The sequence below is a fragment of the Fusarium poae genome, chromosome 2 (genome assembly GCF_019609905.1).
Source record: "Fusarium poae strain DAOMC 252244 chromosome 2, whole genome shotgun sequence".
NCBI classification, from domain to species: Eukaryota; Fungi; Ascomycota; class Sordariomycetes; order Hypocreales; family Nectriaceae; genus Fusarium; species Fusarium poae.
The window spans coordinates 3,633,834-3,652,199 of NC_058400.1; the positions used below are offsets into that span (position 1 = coordinate 3,633,834).

The 18,366-nt window shown below is 49.3% G+C and overlaps 6 protein-coding genes across 6 annotated transcripts; 4 read left to right on the plus strand and 2 right to left on the minus strand.

Moving 5' to 3' along the window:
- Positions 1-1,670: 1,670 nt before the first annotated feature.
- On the plus strand, positions 1,671-3,704 carry FPOAC1_005091 (uncharacterized protein; the record flags this gene model as incomplete). The annotated part of the gene is made up of 4 exons (XM_044849622.1): positions 1,671-1,770; positions 2,086-2,199; positions 2,263-3,615; positions 3,673-3,704. The coding sequence occupies 4 exons, from the start codon at positions 1,671-1,673 to the stop codon at positions 3,702-3,704; spliced, it is 1,599 nt and encodes a 532-aa protein (XP_044708332.1).
- Positions 3,705-4,398: 694 nt separating this feature from the next.
- On the plus strand, positions 4,399-5,686 carry FPOAC1_005092 (uncharacterized protein; the record flags this gene model as incomplete). Its single annotated transcript, XM_044849623.1, has 3 exons — positions 4,399-4,568; positions 4,672-5,416; positions 5,474-5,686. The coding sequence occupies 3 exons, from the start codon at positions 4,399-4,401 to the stop codon at positions 5,684-5,686; spliced, it is 1,128 nt and encodes a 375-aa protein (XP_044708333.1).
- Positions 5,687-6,673: 987 nt separating this feature from the next.
- SNX3 (Sorting nexin-3) lies at positions 6,674-7,329 on the minus strand (the record flags this gene model as incomplete). Its single annotated transcript, XM_044849624.1, has 3 exons — positions 6,674-6,702; positions 6,762-7,083; positions 7,189-7,329. 3 exons carry the CDS (start codon positions 7,327-7,329, stop codon positions 6,674-6,676), a joined length of 492 nt encoding a protein of 163 aa, XP_044708334.1.
- Positions 7,330-8,466: 1,137 nt separating this feature from the next.
- On the minus strand, positions 8,467-10,112 carry FPOAC1_005094 (uncharacterized protein; the record flags this gene model as incomplete). The annotated part of the gene is made up of 2 exons (XM_044849625.1): positions 8,467-8,777; positions 8,828-10,112. 2 exons carry the CDS (start codon positions 10,110-10,112, stop codon positions 8,467-8,469), a joined length of 1,596 nt encoding a protein of 531 aa, XP_044708335.1.
- Positions 10,113-11,376: 1,264 nt separating this feature from the next.
- FPOAC1_005095 (uncharacterized protein) lies at positions 11,377-13,020 on the plus strand (the record flags this gene model as incomplete). The annotated part of the gene is made up of 2 exons (XM_044849626.1): positions 11,377-11,834; positions 11,886-13,020. 2 exons carry the CDS (start codon positions 11,377-11,379, stop codon positions 13,018-13,020), a joined length of 1,593 nt encoding a protein of 530 aa, XP_044708336.1.
- A 1,261-nt stretch (positions 13,021-14,281) lies between these two features.
- FPOAC1_005096 (uncharacterized protein) lies at positions 14,282-17,417 on the plus strand (the record flags this gene model as incomplete). The annotated part of the gene is made up of 5 exons (XM_044849627.1): positions 14,282-14,580; positions 14,670-14,959; positions 15,021-15,304; positions 15,357-16,823; positions 16,878-17,417. The coding sequence occupies 5 exons, from the start codon at positions 14,282-14,284 to the stop codon at positions 17,415-17,417; spliced, it is 2,880 nt and encodes a 959-aa protein (XP_044708337.1).
- Positions 17,418-18,366: the final 949 nt, after the last annotated feature.

Below are 18,366 nucleotides of genomic sequence, written 5' to 3' on the forward strand. Positions count from 1 at the left end.
AAATAAACCACCAACATCTAAAAGCCAGTCTTTCTGGAATACGATGTTTTTCAAAGGTTACGATTCAGCCAATCACTGATGAGTCTGATTTAGCAACATGAATGCCACGAGATCCTCAGTTCCTAATCACGCGATTCACTTTTATTAGAGATCGTCGTGAGCGGGCTGGAGCAATCGAATTCTGTCCAGTTGGTTTAGTCATGTTTTAATGCAATGCCGCAAGAGCGAGCAACCAACCTGAGACACCGGGGGTGAGCTCGCGTGCCTCGGGGAAGCGACGTTCAGACAGATCATGGCGCCGTCAATGATACATGCGAGACCAACTTAGGTAGGTAGGTAGGTAGGTTTATGCATTGTTACCGCCGTTTATCCATCCCTCCATCCGTGCCTAGGACTGGACTAGTACATAGGTAGTCTACAAGCAACAGCACAGCCTCATACAAAGATCCCTAGGTAGATATGTATATACACCTGGCAGATAGTAAGCGATATACATTCAGGACTGTCGGTCACGGTTAATGAGTTGTTTTCTTGCATGTATATGCTGCCTCTGTTACGAAGGAGGCCTCTCCAAGTTGATTATCGACTGCCCCAAAGAAGTCAAGTTGCACTAATTTGATCATGAGCCCGTTGGTCCGCTATACGCTTCTCTCCTCTCTCACCATATGCCCTGTCTCTCTTTGTCTGAATACTGCTACTTAGGTACCTACCTACTACTAAGGTACCTATCTATGTTCTAGGAGGTATTTAGTCGAGTGTTCCTCCCACGTTTTCTTGGCCTACCTCATTACAACTTTTGCCGTTAAGGTTCTCACAGTGGTACATCCCCTGTGAGGTGAGGCTGGTAGTAGGGAAAGTCCTCAATTTGGCGCACTTTCCAGCCAAGTTCGTTAGGTCTAGTTGACTTCCGGGCATGACTGCACCCTGGCCGCCGCCTTATTACTCCCGTCTTTTCGTACCTACCTACAGTTAGTAGTACCTTGCCCCCCCACATCGTCCCGGCACTTTCTTCTTGCTCGAGACTCTTTTCCCGCATGCCCTTCTGATCTTTTGTCCCAGCCCAGCGAATATTTGACCCTCTTCAGTCTCCTTTTCTTGATCAACAAGACTTCTCCTCGTCCACTAAGAGTCTCCAACTAGACCGCTCGTAGCTGAGTGCGGTATTTTGCACGAGGGATTTTCTGTTTTGGGTCAGATTGAGTAATTGCGACTGTCCATCGAAAACTGTCCTCCTCTTGGCGGTCATTTACTTGCATCTGGATCTCTCCTGGGCTTACACTGCAGATCGACACATTGTCCCCTTTATTCACCATCAACTCTGTTCAACCTAAATCTGCCGCCATGAATCTTCAATAACCGCTTCTATTGTCCCCTCCTCTCTTCACTCTTCTCACCTTGCTTGCCATCCTGACTCCGATCTCGTCACATTCCGCCACTCACCTGACTCTCATCTGCTTCGTCAAATCTCTCTACACGCCCTGACATCCTCCCTAACTACCTTGTACAATTCGCAGACGCATATTTGGGTTGCAAGATAGGCCGGACGAGCCTCAATTTTGGCCAACTAGTCTGTCGGACAAACGCAGGCGCCATATTCTGGTTACTCTCACGCTTGAAAACGAACTGCTACCATATCTATTCTCTTGATCAACATACCGCAGCTATCCATCATGGGTCATACTTCAGACTCGGAACCCACGAAACGGAAGCGTGACGTCGATGATGCTGGTGGTCCAGGACGTGCTCAGCATGCGCCTACATCTCTCCAAGGTATGTTCAGTACAATGGCAGCCATCCAGCGCTGCACCGTGTTGTGTCGCCTCAAATCCTGAGACGTTCATTCGTAGCATCGCGCATGAGACATACCATGAATGTCTTTGTGTTTTCCACATTGCTCAATGCATGTTGTCGCCTCGAGGCGCGCGCAAAAAGACAAGCGCTTGAATCAGCCGCCTTCTCCCGACGCAACATCTAGTTTGACTCCTCCAGGAGCGCATATGCGTGTTGCATTTGTATCTGACTTTTCTGTCTCGGTGCTCTGGCACAGCTTCTTCGCTTTGAGGATATGCTAACCTCACATCCAAGGCGTTCCCGGCTACATCCATTATCTCTCAAGATCAAATGCCTCCCACTTGAGCCTCGTTCAGGGCGATGCCGACACCTTTGCCGACATCATCGGCCTCATTGGCGAATATGAGAGTAAGAATCTGACATGTTCCATGAAGTCAATACGGGAGACCTGTGGCTAACACCCATCCTCAGATGTCCTAGATAGACATGAAAGCCTTGCAGCAAGTCTTGGAGCCAAACTCACTGGTCCACGACTTTTAAGGGGTATTGAAAAGTTTTTCGATGGTCCCATTAAAACAACACCACTCCAGCCATTCTCCAACCCCATAAGCTGGCTTGACGTTGTCAGTTTCGCTAGATCAAATCCCAAGGACTTCAACCTCGTTCAGAAGACAGACGGCTCCCGATGCTGCCAGTTCATCCTCAAAGGTTCACAGGTTGAGATTCTGGAAGATGACTGGCGCTTGGTGTGGTCTGGTGCGTTGGATCGGTTTCCCCTCGATCATCCTCTTGAGGAGGATGAGACAGCGGAATTGGCGACATTGGATATTCTAGAGCAAAGAACGTCCATCCTTTACAAAAAGGCTGACGAAGTAGCGGCAAGAGCACGTATACTCAACCATCGCCTTGGTCAACGAAAACAAGACATTCGCCGGCGTCGTAGCACGCAAGACCCATCAACATCGCGATATCAGTCCGCGAACAATACAACAAGTAACGCTTCTCAACGGACAGCCACTAACTTCGGTGCTGGGTATGATTTGCATGCAGATTTGTTGCAGCAATTCCTCACAGCTTCAGCGTCACCACCCCCATCGCGATCAACATCAGTTACAGGAATTCCTATAACCGCACTAGGCCAGCCATCACCATCTCACAGCACAGCTCAGTCTCAAACACATGGGTCACGATATGGCCATACCGTGGAAACGATAGTGCAACCTGCAATAGACAGCCGCGAGGCAGCTTTCCGACCCCTGATCGCACAAAGAACTGATCAGCTAGGCAAGGGAGATGTCATTACACCACCCTGTGATCGGTGTCGAAGATTACGGGTAGAGTGTGTCAAGCACTTGACGGCATGTTCAGGATGTACTAAGAAGCATGCTAAATGCAGCTGGAAGACAGTCACAGATGAAGAGTTTCGACAGCTCAAAAGAGAGATGGGACTGAGGGACGAGATGGATGTTGATGGGCAATCCGATACTGGACCGAGCACCGAGACACTGGATCCCAAGGACGGACTTTCCAATCGAGTTGGAGATCGACAAGACACTGCTAAGACACCAGGAGAAAGAACACCAGGGACATACGGGACAGATGAAGGGTCAAGGCCGCCCAGTAGGGACAACGGACATTTACCTAGCACAATGGAGCCCTCGACCGCATCGATGCATCGCTTCGACCTGAGTGCTGAACGACATCGACTCCCATTCGGGATAAGCCAAACAGCTAGATCGGACCATGGCAATCACTCGGCCGAAACCCCGCAAACCGGGACGAACGCTGCAGGCGTGACAAGTTCGCTGACAATAGCTTCGAATAGTACGTACAGAAGCGGTGATGGTTCGTTAAATCCGTCACCCAGCTGATACCGTCTAGTTAGAATAGCCCCTTTGGCGTTTTATGCATAAACGAAGGAGCGAGGGTAGGAGAGGGGTGGGGGCAAGGTAACGGGGAGCGATAATGTGCGACGAACTCTATGAATATCAAGCAATGTCAAACATTTGTGCTGTTTGACTTATACTCCATCTTGTTCTGGGTTGAAGATACACTGCAGCACAGGACTCACTGATATCAGCATGGACTCATTGATACATAGTACCGAATCTTCATGCCCCACAATTAAGGCAGACTGAAAATAGACCCGCCACAGCGCCACTTTACAGACTGAGGCGCGTCCAGTAGTAGTCATAGAAAAAAAGTTTTGGTCGTCGCTCGTTTACCTGCGGGAGGCGATTGACTACCTAGACTTGCTCCTACCGACCGCTTCGCTGATTCATGAAAAGATTCTCCATCTCTTTTTTTTTTCCCCAATCAATACCTTAGTAATTAAAGAGAGGTAGAGCATTCCTTTCCTTTATCCCTGAGGATTCACCCTCTCCTACGCCCAATTGATGCTTTCGTCTTATATGCTCTTTTACTAAACGACAGACGAGCTGCCCTAGGCTTGGTACATCAACCGGTGCTCCCGCGGAAGACGACTATTCGACGACGTAGCAAAGCTGACAGAGCAATCACTGTCGTCAGGGTCTGGGAATCTTTTTGCTGTTTTGGGATCAATCACTACCTCTTACCATGTCGCATCACCAAACTTCATCGCCAATCATGACTAGTGACGACGAGAAACCTTTCAACCATACACATTCGCCAATCGACCACTCGGCACTTATTCAGTCACGGGAGACTGGCGATGTCCTTCCTGACGATACGCCTATTCAGGGCAACGTCAAGGCGTTGCCCTTTGCCAAATCTTGGGTGCACATGTTTGCTGGAGGGTATGTAAAAGTTCTCTTCGTTACTGCGGGACTTGCCATGTAGCTCGCTAGCCGCAAGATTAACTCATGGAGAGCTATAAGACTGACCTGTGTCAACTTCTAGTGTTGGAGGAATGACTGCTGCTGCGATAACAGCTCCTCTCGATGTGCTTAAAACCCGATTGCAATCCGATTTCTACCAAGCCCAGATTCGAGCCCAACGCGAAGCTCAGGTTCAGACTCTTGGGCGGCTCAACCCCGCTCGAAGCGCACTGTATCATCTCAACGACACCCTCAAAATTCTCAGTTCTGTGTACAAGAATGAGGGTTGGCGAGCACTCTTCAAGGGACTCGGCCCAACCACTGTTGGAGTTGTACCTGCTCGCTCCATCAACTTCTATATATACGGTAACGGAAAGCGTCTGATCTCGGAACATTTCAACAATGGTGTAGAAGCCCCCTGGGTCCATTTATCGTCTGGTGTTGCCGCTGGTGTTATTACCTCGACGGCTACAAACCCTATCTGGATGATCAAGACTCGTCTACAGCTGGACAAGAATGTAGCAGCCGGCGGTACTCAAATGCGCAAGTATCGCAATAGCTACGACTGTATACGCCAGATTCTCCGCGACGAAGGTCTTCGAAGTCTTTACCGTGGCATGAGCGCTAGCTACCTTGGTGTAGTGGAATCCACGATGCAATGGATGCTTTACGAACAGATGAAGGTCTCCTTGGCCCGTAGACATAACGAGATCGTTCGCAGCGGCCGTGAAAAAACTTGGTGGGACAAGACCGTTGACTGGACTGGGAAGGGTTTTGCTGCTGGAAGCGCCAAACTAGTTGCTGCTGTTATCGCTTATCCCCATGAGGTACGCCATTGACGTCAAATATTTGTGTCTTGAGATATGCTGACGAGAATACAATAGGTTGCGCGAACGCGATTGCGACAGGCGCCTATGGAGAACGGTTTGCCCAAGTATACCGGTCTAGTCCAATGTTTCAAGCTCGTTTGGGTTGAAGAGGGCTTGATGGGTCTTTATGGAGGCCTGACTCCTCACTTAATGCGAACGGTACCTAGCGCTGCCATCATGTTCGCAATGTATGAAGGTATTCTTCGGCTGTTTCACACGCCCGCATAGGGCGTTGGACGATTGAGAGAGTAGTTAATCAGATGAGGCGAAGACCAAAAATACGGAGCGTTTGTGCCGGACTTCGCTTCGGGTCTCACCTGATAACTTGTAACAATATCTGCCACGGGTTCTTATGAAGCTTCGCATACTTCATAAAATATCACTGGCGACTGTATCATGTACAATATGCGGGATCCTAGATAGGGGCTGGGGCATGAAGAGACTAAGAAAACTCAACAAAAGGGGTGACGGCGTGAAAGGGACGTCTTTTGCTTTCGGCGTTTGGCGAGCGGTTGGTTTGGTAGAAGGGAACCAAGAAATCACACACTCAACGAAATTATGTATAATAGGAGGCAGGCACACGTACATTCTCATGATATCGCCACACATCGCATGTAACATATTATAGGTGTTTTAGTCAGGCAATGGTCAACTTGCATCTCTTACGACGAAAATAAGCAATAGCTTGTTGCCAAACTGTATCATGTATTGAGGTTCATGTCTGTATTAGGCTCAGGCGCCTATGTCCTTCATTCAAATTGTTACTAGCTATAATTATACTGAGCAGAATATGAGGATATAGGACAGTCTATCAGGCCATCATCATGTGCCCCATACAAGAACGAGAAGGGAAAAAAAGACTGGTCATTGTAGGAAACGTGGGACGTGAGCCGGAAGGAGCGATTTTAAACGGATTGTATGCAACGGCTGAACCAAAATTTGCTTTTTCGCCCTCGCGAGGATAAGAGACACCATTATGTACATGAAAAGGAATGCGATTCCAGGCGATTCCTCCTTATCGTCTCATTGCCTGGCTTACTTCGTTGATCATGGCGAGAGAATGTTGTTGAGGAGTGAGTCTCGTTGGGTAAAAGCTGGATCTCGCTTGCGAAGCTTTCGAGGGTGACGCGGAGTTGAAACCGGAGATGGAGAGCGAGAAGGAGAGTGAGAGCAAGAAGATGACCTCGATTTGAAGGGCCAAATGAGACGGAGGCGTCACCAAGCGTTGCGGTCCCAGTTGGGGTCTGCGACGGTGTCAATCGGGGCATCATGATAGCAAAAATGGGTTTAGCGACAAACTCACCTTGGACAAAGGCGGCCAGAACCTTGCTCCCTGTTTGTAGCAGAGGATGACCAACAACGATCTTGAGGAACTTCTCGAGACCTGCGCGACGGCCCTCGATGACGTCGTCGCTAAAGCGGTTGGTGAAGACCTTGCCAGGCAGGGGAGGAATGGTCACCCGGGCGCTCTCGCGCTCGAGGATGTCGCGAAAGTACTCAAAGTCAGAGTAGCGGCGGCGGACGCTACTCTGGCGCAGCTTAAACGCCGGTATGTTTGTGCGGCAGAGAATCTCATAATCTGTATACATATGGCGGCCCATGCCGTGCGTTCTTGGGTTGCGGACCTATATAGCGCGCTTTGTAAGCCTTTCTGTATGTATGTATGTATGCATATGGCTCTCTGGGCCCGGCAGCAGAGCGCAAAGAGGGATACTGAAGAAAATGCGCACCTCAATCTCTAGGAAGTTTTCAGGAGGTCCGTAGATCTCGTCAAAGCTCTGCTGGCGCGTATCAGGCATAGATTGTAGAATTGGTCGGTGAAATTGCGAGCCTGGCGCATCGAGGCCGGAGTTGTCCTGGTCGGACGCCATAGTGGCAGCGTTACAGAAGTGAGTTGAGACTATGAAGGGTTATATATGCGGGCGATGAGTAGCGTTATATTCAAAGTTTGGCAGCAGGCGCAGTGGGGGTAAAGAGAGGCTCGTGGTGATGTTTTGTAAAGTGGAGGTCGAGGAGAGGTATGATGTTCGGGCTATCATGTCGCATGAGGTTGGCTGCAGTTGGAGGTGGGGGAGAAGAGGGCGGGGTACTTGTGTAAAAAGCCTGGGATCCGGCTTTCTATATGTACCTACCTCTTTTCCTCGCGTGCTTCTTTTCTTTTCTTTTCCATCTTGCTCAGGTAGTTAGTGAGTGTTACAACTAATGAAAACAGAATCCAAACCTGTTTCGGCTCCTCCGGCGCCCGTCGTGTCAATTATTATCGCTTCGTGTAACCATGAGAAAGAAAATACGACAGACAGACACTGCATTGTGCAAGTGCGGTGAACGAAAATGTCGAACTTGCTCAACCGAGACATATCTGTTTGTGTACCAGTTGGCTAGCATCTTTAGGCCCTTTTCTTTTTTTTTTGCTTAGATCGGCGAGTTTCTTCTTTTGTGTCTGCGAAACGTTGCAAGTGATATGGTTTGCATACTCTAGACACTACCTAGTAATGAATGATTCTATATTTTATCAGGAAGTAGCTTTCGCCATATATGAAGCGGCAGGCTTGAACAATCTCTATTATTAAAATTCCCCAGTCTATACTGGTTCAATAACGTGTTGCGTCAAAGTATTGAAGACATACTACACATTTCTAATTGTTGCTGAAATATTAGCCATCTGCCTACCCAGCGATGTGGCACGCATGGCGCATACGGTAGAGTCAATTCTCATCCACCTTCGGACGATGAATCCGTTTAGGGGCTCTCGCAAGGATATTCCAAGTGCCATGCAGAATTGAGCTGAATCAAACAAGTTAAGCCCATATAATCGTCAAAACGCCATGCTCCGTCCAAATGGGCCTCACCTTGGGCCTAAACCTACAACGCCTATCGCGACATGCATTGTCATACATGGCCCATGTACAAGAAGACCGACGTAACTCCAGTGACACTCGGCTTGCGGGTTACCCAGTGTCTTTTCTTCGTTATCTCCGTATCAGCAATCTACCCAACTACCAACTGTTTCACTTCTTGTCAGCAAACTTTTGATGAATGGCGCGGATCTGCTCCTCGACGTTAACGTTTTGCATATGACCCAACTGAGCTTGGCTCTTAGCGTCCATGGCACCATCGTAGCTGTGAATAGCAGCCTTCTTTCTACGCGCCAGCTCGTCTTCGGAGATTGCTTGCCCGGTCACGGGGTCGAAGACGTCGCTGCGTTGGCTAGCAAGACGCTTCAGATTGTTTGCAACGTCAACATGGGAAATATTGGTCGAGGCATAGCGCGAGTCTGCCTTGGCCTTTTGCTCCTTCCAACTGGGGTCGAGGAGTTCAACTGTGAAAAGATTAGCATACTGGCCAGGCTGGCGGAGATGGTAGACATACTTCGCATATGTGCCTCGAGCTCGTTCATGGGGATTTGCTGCTTGCAGTTGGGGCAAAGAGCCATCTGGGCACCTTGTCTGTTGGCAGCCTTCTGCGCTGCGCGTGGCACGTAATTCTCCTTGATCTTCATATGAGGAGCACCACCGCGCGCTTCGGCAGTCGCCTGCTGCTTGCGTGCCTGCTGCTCTGCACGCTCCTGGATACGTCTCTCTTCTTCCTCTTCCTGGGCAGATCGATGTTGTTGTTGTTGTGAATGAGGAGCATAAGGCTGCATTGGTGGGGGCATCTGAGCCGGCTGGTATGCTGGTTGCTGAGGAGCAATAGGGTAAGCTCCAGGCTGGTTGGGATATGCGTTGTAACTAGTATCCTCGTCGGGCATAGCTTCCTCGATTCGAAAGCTGGCGCTGATAGATGCGTTGTTACGGTCTTCCAGTGATGCGTACTGGAGATCGGAAAGATTCGTTGGAGGGGGAAGATTGGCATGGTCATCGGCCTCGTTAAAAGTAATGGTTTCAACAACGACAAAGTCGCTCCAATCGATTTGGGCGAATTCTTCCTTTTGCTTTTCTTCCTCCTCCTCTTTCTTTTGGCGTTCTGACTCGACGAACTTGGCATATTCCGCTCGTTGCCTGGCGCGGTTAAGAACAAGGAACTTATCCTTGATGTTGGCTTCGAGCTCTCTTACACGCTCTTCTTGAAGCTTTCCACCTTCTCCACTCAAGCCACTCGCGCGCAACAGGGTTGTGTACTGATCAACAATATGCTGGAAAAAGTTGTGGAGAGTATGGTTTGGAATAAGGAATGAAAACTGTGGGTTGCCAGCTTCTCGCTGAGCCAGCTGTGTCATGAATTGCCGTCCGTTTTTAGCAACAAACAAGGCTGCAAGTTGAATCACGTCCAGATCCTTTCGGGCGATGCGAGGCGTTCGCGCGGAGAATTGAAAATCGACAGGCTTCGGGGGTCCCTGGGGCTTGGGAGGTTCGGCGGCAGGTTCATTCGCGCGGCCAGCAGCAATTGCCGTACCACGTCCACTCTTCACTTCATCAAGTCGCCATTGATAGAAGGGGTGGTAGGCATCGGAAGGGTTAAGGAAGCTAAACTTTGGGTTGGAGCGCTCCTTGTCGCGAATACGATCCTCGAAGACAGCGCCGTTTCGCGCTACGTAGCCGGCGGTTTTCTCAAGGACATTTCGAATCTCGCGAGGAGGGAGTACAACGCCAGCGGGGGGCTTAATATCGTCGAGAATGGATGCAGCGGCATCGCCGTTGGTTGTTACGGCTGCCATTGTGAGGAAAATCGAAGGACGCGCTTAAAAGCTGATGAAGATACTACTCAGAAAGCGACTTGGGAAATTTCGAAGTGCTCTAGTACGTACCAAGGTACCGCCTACCTCCCTAGGCCGGGAGGTAGAGGTAGGTAACGACGCGAAGCTGTTGAACGGATGATTGTTGTTCCGTGATTATTTTTTTTACTGGGGCAACCTCCTTAGGTAGTAGATAGTACCTCATAAACAACTGTTTAAATCTTTTTAGTTTTTGTAGGAAGAATTGTTGAAACCCACTTTCTAGCTATCGCACTGCATATGCTTTGATATCAAGGCAATCCTTTGTGGCGAGATATACCCAAGATCTGGTCCCGGCATTTTGCAGTACTTCTGTATCTGGTCATCCTGAGCCTGTGGTAATGAAACAGAAGCCATCGTACGCACAGCTAGATAGTGCTTATGTATGTACATATCTATGTCTATTGTAAGCGGCCTAGCAAGGGGAACGACTGTTCAAGTAGGAGCTATTCATAAGCCCCGACGGTTCGACCGATATATCGTCTAAACTGCCTAGACAGTACATATTGGTTGACAATCGTATCGTGTTTATTGACCGTATGGTGCCTCATTTAGTATAGGTATACAGCACTTAGACTACAGGCCGATCAATAAGTTCTGCAGAAACCATCACGTTGGCTTAAAATTCTCATATCCGTCAAATACTGTGTTGAGTTTGTTGGTGAATACATCCCGATTACATCATGATCGTCGAAATACTGTTTTTATTACCCCTATATTCATCTTTACATCTTCGCACAATCTCGCAGCCTACTTGTTCAACAGGCTTTGTCGTGTGACCTGAGATTGCTTCCACAGAGCTTGCTCCTATCAAATTAGAATATGGATACCCCGCAATCGCTTCCACCTGAGTCTAAAATACCCTAAATGGTACTGTATGTTATCAATCATCACGGAGCAGTCGCCGTTTTCCCCGACCAACATCCTACCTAGGCTGGCATAGTATCTTCAACACACCTTCGGTATTCGGCATTCCAAACCGCTATTGCTAGACCTGTTCAGGGGTCTTATCAACAACCTCACTAAGAACAAAGCATCGTACAAATACACATCAACCCTAGGGGACAGCCTAAACACCGCAAAACTGGAGTAGGTTTTGGATGGAAAGCTCCTTCGTCGACACAACTGTCGAAGAAACCCCGCCCTTCCTCCATGACATCCCAGGTGAACTGCTCAGTGCGGCCAAATTATATACAAGTCTATTCTGATGGAGCTGCCAGCATGGAGGGCATCAGCTCTCGAGGCTGCTTCTCAATCTCTATTTGATGAGAGTTCCACTCGTTCCGAAGATGCCAGTGTGTTATTGGTCCTACTGTCGTTCTTTTCTCCCTGCGAAAAAATCCCGTTGATCCTTTTTGTACGCGGTTCAACGTCAAGGAAACGCTGGACAGTTGAAGGCAATATTGAGTTTGCTGATGCGGCCAGAGTTGGGCTGGCCTCGGAGTTGGTGGACCTATTATCAGATGCTCAGCGACTTACACAGGCTTTTGGTGAGCTGTGTCGGTCTGCGGCAGTGCTCAGATGCCCCAATGAGACATACCATTTGAACGAGGATATGTCAGCACGGGTTCATCGAAGCCTGGCGCCAGATACTTTACCCTTCTGGCGACAGCAGGCACTAATCGTGGCGTACAGGGCAATACCTTGGAAGTATATCGAGTTTCCGTGAGTCCAAAACCGACAACCATCGAGCTCGAACCACTGACATTGCAAAAGCGGCCCTGTAGTCAGATCGTTTCTGCCACATTTGCATCATGTTGCAGAGGCGTTCCAAGACTGCTTCGAAGAGCTACCTAGCGCGGCCAGGACCGACTTTATGCTTACACTTATCGAGGCTTTCCGGTTCCCAGATATGGCCTGGAAGTACTTCGCCATTGGCCAGGCTGAATTGGCTGCTGGCCGACTGAAAGACACACACCTTCGCCTTTGCATCGGCCAGACCAAGGCAGTGCTGGGACGCCTCAGTGGAAACATGGACGAGGCCGTCAGTAGTCTTGACGGCATTGTGTCAAATGACTCGGCTGCCGCTGCAAGTAAACGAGTACGATGCGAGGTTGGTGTTGCAGTCATTCAGCGTTCCTTGAATTGTATCCAAGTTGCGGATCTTTCCACAGCACAGGAACTACTGGAGGATTGGGATCCCTATGACGCAGAGCCATCTCCCTTGGAAAGGATTCTTAGCTTTCGCAAATTTTCGTTGCTGGGACGAGTCATGCGCCTACAAGGCAACTTCAGCAAGGCATTGGGACTTCTAAAAACAGCACACCAGGCGTCGCAGATACCAAGCGAACTCGTTTTCGACGAGGACCTCCGCGATCTCACATGTGACCTGGCTGACACTTTACGAGAACTCAACGAACCCGTGGCTGGTGAGGGATATCTTCGTACAGAGATCATACGGCGAACGCAGAGGCCAGACTCATTGCCTGGTAAATCGCTCCTGGAATTGGCTTTAGCTGAGGCTCTTTTTGCTCAGGAACGCTATGGAGAGGCAAAAGAGATATGCGTCGACATTGAGTCGCGAGTGAGTCTTCTCAAGTACGAGAGGTTGCGCGTAAATGTTATATTGGCAAAGCTATCACATATCCGATCGGAATTCGATGTGGCACTGTCACGATGGAGTGAAGCGATGCAGGCATTGCAGGAGTTTTCCCTGGTAGATGGACAGGTACAGAACATCATCTCTGCGTCAATGGCCGATGTTTTGGACTCTCAAGGTCACAACTGGCTGACGAAAGAATCCCCTCGAAAGGCTTCGCTGACAGAATTGGCAAAGCCAGAGGGTGTACCACATTGGATTGCTGGTTTTCGGCAATGGGCAGAATACCTCCAGTCCAAGGGCACCGGATAGCATGCAGTTATCGGCGGTTGAATTTAAGAAAACATAGGAGAATCTGCATTAGTGACGAAATCATTATGAAGGTGGAATTTAGATACCCAAAATCGAGCCAATTGATCATGTTAACGGCAATAATCAGCAAAAATGTTTCGAGTGAACGTCCATGCTTGGCCACTATAAGATATGTTCTAGAACGCGCGTTTCAAGTAACTTGGAGATCCATTCGTGGATCATAAAAGGGGTCAAATTGATGGTGCTGTATTCACGAACGTTAGCTTAAGTTCGAAACTGGTGCCACAGCCGAATCCCCCTTTGTGGCTATACATAGCTATAGATAGCCACACTTGATTAAAGATAGGTATTTAGAAGGAAGCTGTTGGGCAACTGTAAAGGCGATCAATTGATGGCAGGAAATGTCCAAGATGGATCCTAAAACAAGTCCATTGTTGACCGATCGTCAACATCAAACACGTTTTGTGAGAGCTGAAACCAAGCAAATTGCGTTGATGGAAGAGCTACTAATCTACTAGATATTATCGATAAACACCTGCTAAAGCTCTGTTCTCGGGCTAGTGTGGCGGGGACGCCAGGGGATCTTCGCGACCGGGGCCGGGTTTGATTCGCTGCAAGGGTCCACCCGCCTGGCCTACCTAGCTTAGGGAGAGAGCTAGGTTGCCCGTGCTGAGAGAGACCTAGCCTCCACCGGGCTGACAGCCCGCCCGACAGACGAGCAGTGGACAGGTCAGGACAGGAACAAGCCGAAAAGGCCACTGTAGCTACAATTTTTGACTGACACGCGCTTGCTTTTGCTTGTCCTCGTACCGCAACCATCCACCCCATCCCATCACGAATTCCATACCTCTGGTAGTAGGTTCTGTTGCAGTCTCAGCCCGCATAAGGCAATATTGGCTGCACCTGGACTAAACGTCGCTTATCCCCTGAAGCTTCATCCCTCTTCTTTTCCCCTTCTCTTCTTTTCTCCTTTACTACCTCCCATCACCATTATCTTCTCTCAGGCTTATTGCATCGTCTACCGATACTGATATAATCGGTGGTTTGCGGTTCAGCTATTGGGTCATTTTCCCTTCTCCTCCTCCTCCTTTCTCTTCCGTTTACTTTCTTTCCTTCCCTTTGACGCTCCGGTCATCAATGAGGTATCTTTAAATCCTCCGACGGTTCCTATCCTAGCTTTTCTTCATCGACTCTCGTTACATCGAACCGGCGAATTGGACCCCTCGTGATCGAATCGACTCGACTTTCTACTACTGCCGCCATGGCTCGTACGAGGGGCAAAAGCCCCCAACCGCCAGTCAAGGCCACGACGCCTGTGACAGAGAAACAACAGCCCGCTGTAGTTCCTCAGCAGCAGCAACCCATTGCTGTCACCACCAACTCCAAGAACAAGTCAAAGAACAAGGTTACCTCGTACCAATCTGAGGGCGTCGAGGACAATGATGTCTTTCTTCTCCCCGTTTCCGACTACTGGGTGGTACTGGCCCTTATGGTCCTTGCTACCGCCGTCCGTGTCTACAAGATTTATCAGCCTACAAGCGTTGTCTTCGATGAAGTCCAGTGCGTCTCCCCAGTCATGTGCAGCTTCATGGTTGCTTCAGTCCATATCATTCCTGTCAATGCGCTAACCTGTGGGTGTTTATCAACAGCTTCGGCGGTTTCGCTACCAAGTACATCAAGGGCAAATTCTTTATGGATGTCCACCCTCCTCTGGCCAAGATGCTCATTGCTCTCACCGGATGGCTGGCTGGTTTCGACGGCAGCTTCGATTTTAAAGAGATTGGCAAGGACTATATTGAACCTGGCGTCCCCTACGTTGCTATGCGAATGTTTCCTGCTATCTGCGGTATTCTACTGATTCCTTGCATGTTCTTCACACTCAAAGCTGTCGGATGCCGCACTATGACTGCTACTATGGGAGCGGGCCTAATTATATTCGGTATGTTCTTGTCTTCATCCTGTTGTAGCAACTCGCATGGCTAATTGTTGACTATGTGCAGAGAACGGCCTTCTTACCCAGGCTCGCCTGATTCTTCTTGATTCCCCCCTCGTCGCCGCGACCGCATTCACAGTTCTTGCCTTTTCGTGCTTCACCAACCAGCACGAGCTTGGTCCTTCCAAGGCTTTCCAGCTGAGCTGGTGGTTCTGGCTGGTCCTTACGGGTCTCGGTCTGGGTATCACCGTGAGCATTAAGTGGGTTGGACTCTTCACCATTGCTTGGGTTGGCTCCCTCACTCTCATCCAGCTCTGGGTTCTTCTCGGCGACAACAAGAACGTGTCCATGGTAAGCACTTCCGGCCCAATGGCGTATCAAATCGTCACTAACATTCGCATAGCGTCTTTTTGGCAAGCACTTCATGGCTCGAGTATTCTGTCTGATTATCATCCCTCTTACTTTCTACATGGCCATGTTCGCCATTCACTTCGTTTGTCTTCAGAACCCTGGAGATGGCGATGGCTTCATGAGCTCCGAGTTCCAGGCCACTCTCAACAACAAGCGAATGAAGGATGTCCCTGCCGACGTCATGATGGGCAGCCGTGTCTCTATCCGTCATGTCAACACACAGGGCGGTTACCTCCACTCTCACCCCCTTATGTATCCTACCGGTAGCAAGCAGCAACAAATTACACTCTATCCTCACAAGGATGACAACAACATCTGGCTTCTTGAGAACCAGACTCAACCCCTTGGAGTTGATGGCCAACCCATCAACGGTACCAAGGCCTGGGATGCTCTTCCCGAGCCTGTCCATATTAAGGATGGTGCTGTTCTTCGTCTTTACCACAGCCCTACCCACCGCCGTCTGCATTCTCACGATGTTCGCGCCCCTATCACTGAGGCTGATTGGCAAAACGAAGTTTCCGCCTATGGTTATGAAGGATTTGAGGGTGATGCTAACGATCTCTTCCGAGTCGAGATTGTCAAGAAGAAGACTCGGGGTGCTGTCGCCAAGGAGCGTCTCCGAACCATTGAGAGCAAGTTCCGCCTTGTTCACGTCATGACAGGCTGCGTCCTATTCTCTCACAAGGTCAAGCTTCCTGATTGGGCTTCGGAGCAGCAGGAAGTTACTTGCGCCCGCGGCGGCACTCTTCCTAACAGTTTGTGGTACATTGAGGGTAACAGCCACCCTCAACTGCAAGGGGATGTCGAAAAGGTCAACTACAGAAACCCTGGTTTCTTTGGCAAGTTCTGGGAGCTTCAGAAAGTCATGTGGCGAACTAACGCTGGCCTTACTGATTCCCACGCTTGGGATTCTCGCCCCGAGTCCTGGCCTATCCTCCGCCGCGGTATCAACTTCTGGGGTCGCCAACACACTCAGGTTTACCTCCTTGGCAACCCCATCATCTGGTGGTCTTCTAGCGTCGCTGTTGCCATCTGGATTGTCTTCAAGGCTATTGCCGTCCTCCGCTGGCAACGCAGTTGTAACGACTACGCCAATACTACTTTCAAGCGTTTTGATTATGAAATTGGTACTTCGGTTCTCGGCTGGGCTCTGCACTACTTCCCTTTCTATCTGATGAAGCGTCAACTATTCCTCCATCATTACTTCCCGGCGCTGTACTTCGCTGTCATCGCTTTGTGCCAACTCTTTGACTACGCCACTGCTCGTGTTCCCGGTGTTGGTGCTCGCGAGACATCTGCCATCAACCGCATTGCCACTGTCTCATTCCTTGTTCTGTCGGCTGCCGTTTTCACTCTTTATTCTCCTCTTGCCTATGGCAGCCCTTGGACCAAGGCTGACTGCAAGCGAGTCAAACTTTTTACCACCTGGGATTTTGATTGTAACACTTTTTACGACAGCGTATGTTGGATATTACATGAGCGTGTATCGAGTATCAACTGACATTGTTTATAGTACGATAAGTATAGCGAAATCCCTTCAATCAGCTCATCTGTGGTCCCAACAACCCCAGCAGCCAAGAAGGAAGAGCTCAAGAACGAGGTCCCTGTTGTCCAACAGCAGGAGGAAGCTGTCATTTCCGGTGCTCCTCCCGCTCCTGACCAACATGTAGAACATCGTGTTGTTGCTAAGGAGGAAAAGGTTGAGTATCGCGACCAGGATGGCAACCTTCTTGACCCTGAGGAGGTGAAGGCCCTCGAGGGCAAGGTTGAGTTCAAGACCAAGTATGAAACAAAGACCCGCGTTGTTGATGAGCAGGGCAACGAAGTTCAGGAGCCCGCCGAGGGTTGGGATCAGAACATCGGTGCCGGCGTTGCCCCTCCCCACCCTGATGTCGAAGGTGTCGACAGCGAAACTGTCAAGGGCACTATCGAAGAAGCTGCCGCTCCTCAGGATGCTGCCGCCAGTAAGGATGGTGAGAAGGAGGCTGAGGAGGCTAAGGCCAAGCCTGCCAGCGAGAATCAACAGGACGCTACCGTCAATGACGAGCTGTAGAGGCTTTTCCACAAACATGTCCTGACCAACTGCAGGACTCAGCCAATATCATTTTCCACAGTCTCGCCACACCCTGTAACACCATGTACGCTATCATTTACGACTTATGGAGGACGGGAAGGTTTCTCTGGTCTAATTCAAAAAGGTTGAAATTCAGGATCAACATATCGATTTTGAAATGGAAAACATACCAAAAAGAAGGGGAGGGGTTTAGGCGAAACCAGAACCAGGACGTCGAGCTAAGACGTATTCTCATTTGTTCACATGTGTCGAGTAATACTGTGGCATGGTAAGATATTGGCTGTTAATGCACGCACGAATCTCTTATAATACAATCCTTATGTTCAATTTCGTTTTGCGTGCAAACATGTGATATGTACTCATCGTCGCCACCTAAGCACAAATCAGCAACGGACACGGAATTGACGAGAACAAAACACTACATACCAAAGTCAAATGTCTTCCATTTTAGCAATGTATTTACGTTTCAGCGAAAGATGATGTATGGTAGGGGTAGAATATAGTTGGTATCATATCTATTACTACTACAACTAATGGCATCGCCAGAGGGCATGTTTGACGGCCGAGAGTAATCTAATAAGTTGTAAGAGCGGGCACATGCCTGCCTGCATTTTGCGTTGTTGTTTATTTTTGCTGCGCAAATCAGCAACCGATTCATAACGCTGGGCAAACAAAGGACAAAGAACAAATAAAATATGTCATCTCGAAAAAGAAGAAGAAAAGCCGTTGCCCATATCGTTGCGCCGCTCCAAATGAATAACGCATATTTCCGTTAAACGCCAGTGATGAAATTCCGTCTTCAGTAGCCCATAAATGGCCGACCAATTCTTACTTTCGTTCTTTCAGTCAAGTCCGTTGACGTATTCGTCCGATAAAGAAGCACAGGAGTATGCGTTGAACCTCCCACTCCCCGAGTTCAATGATAGCT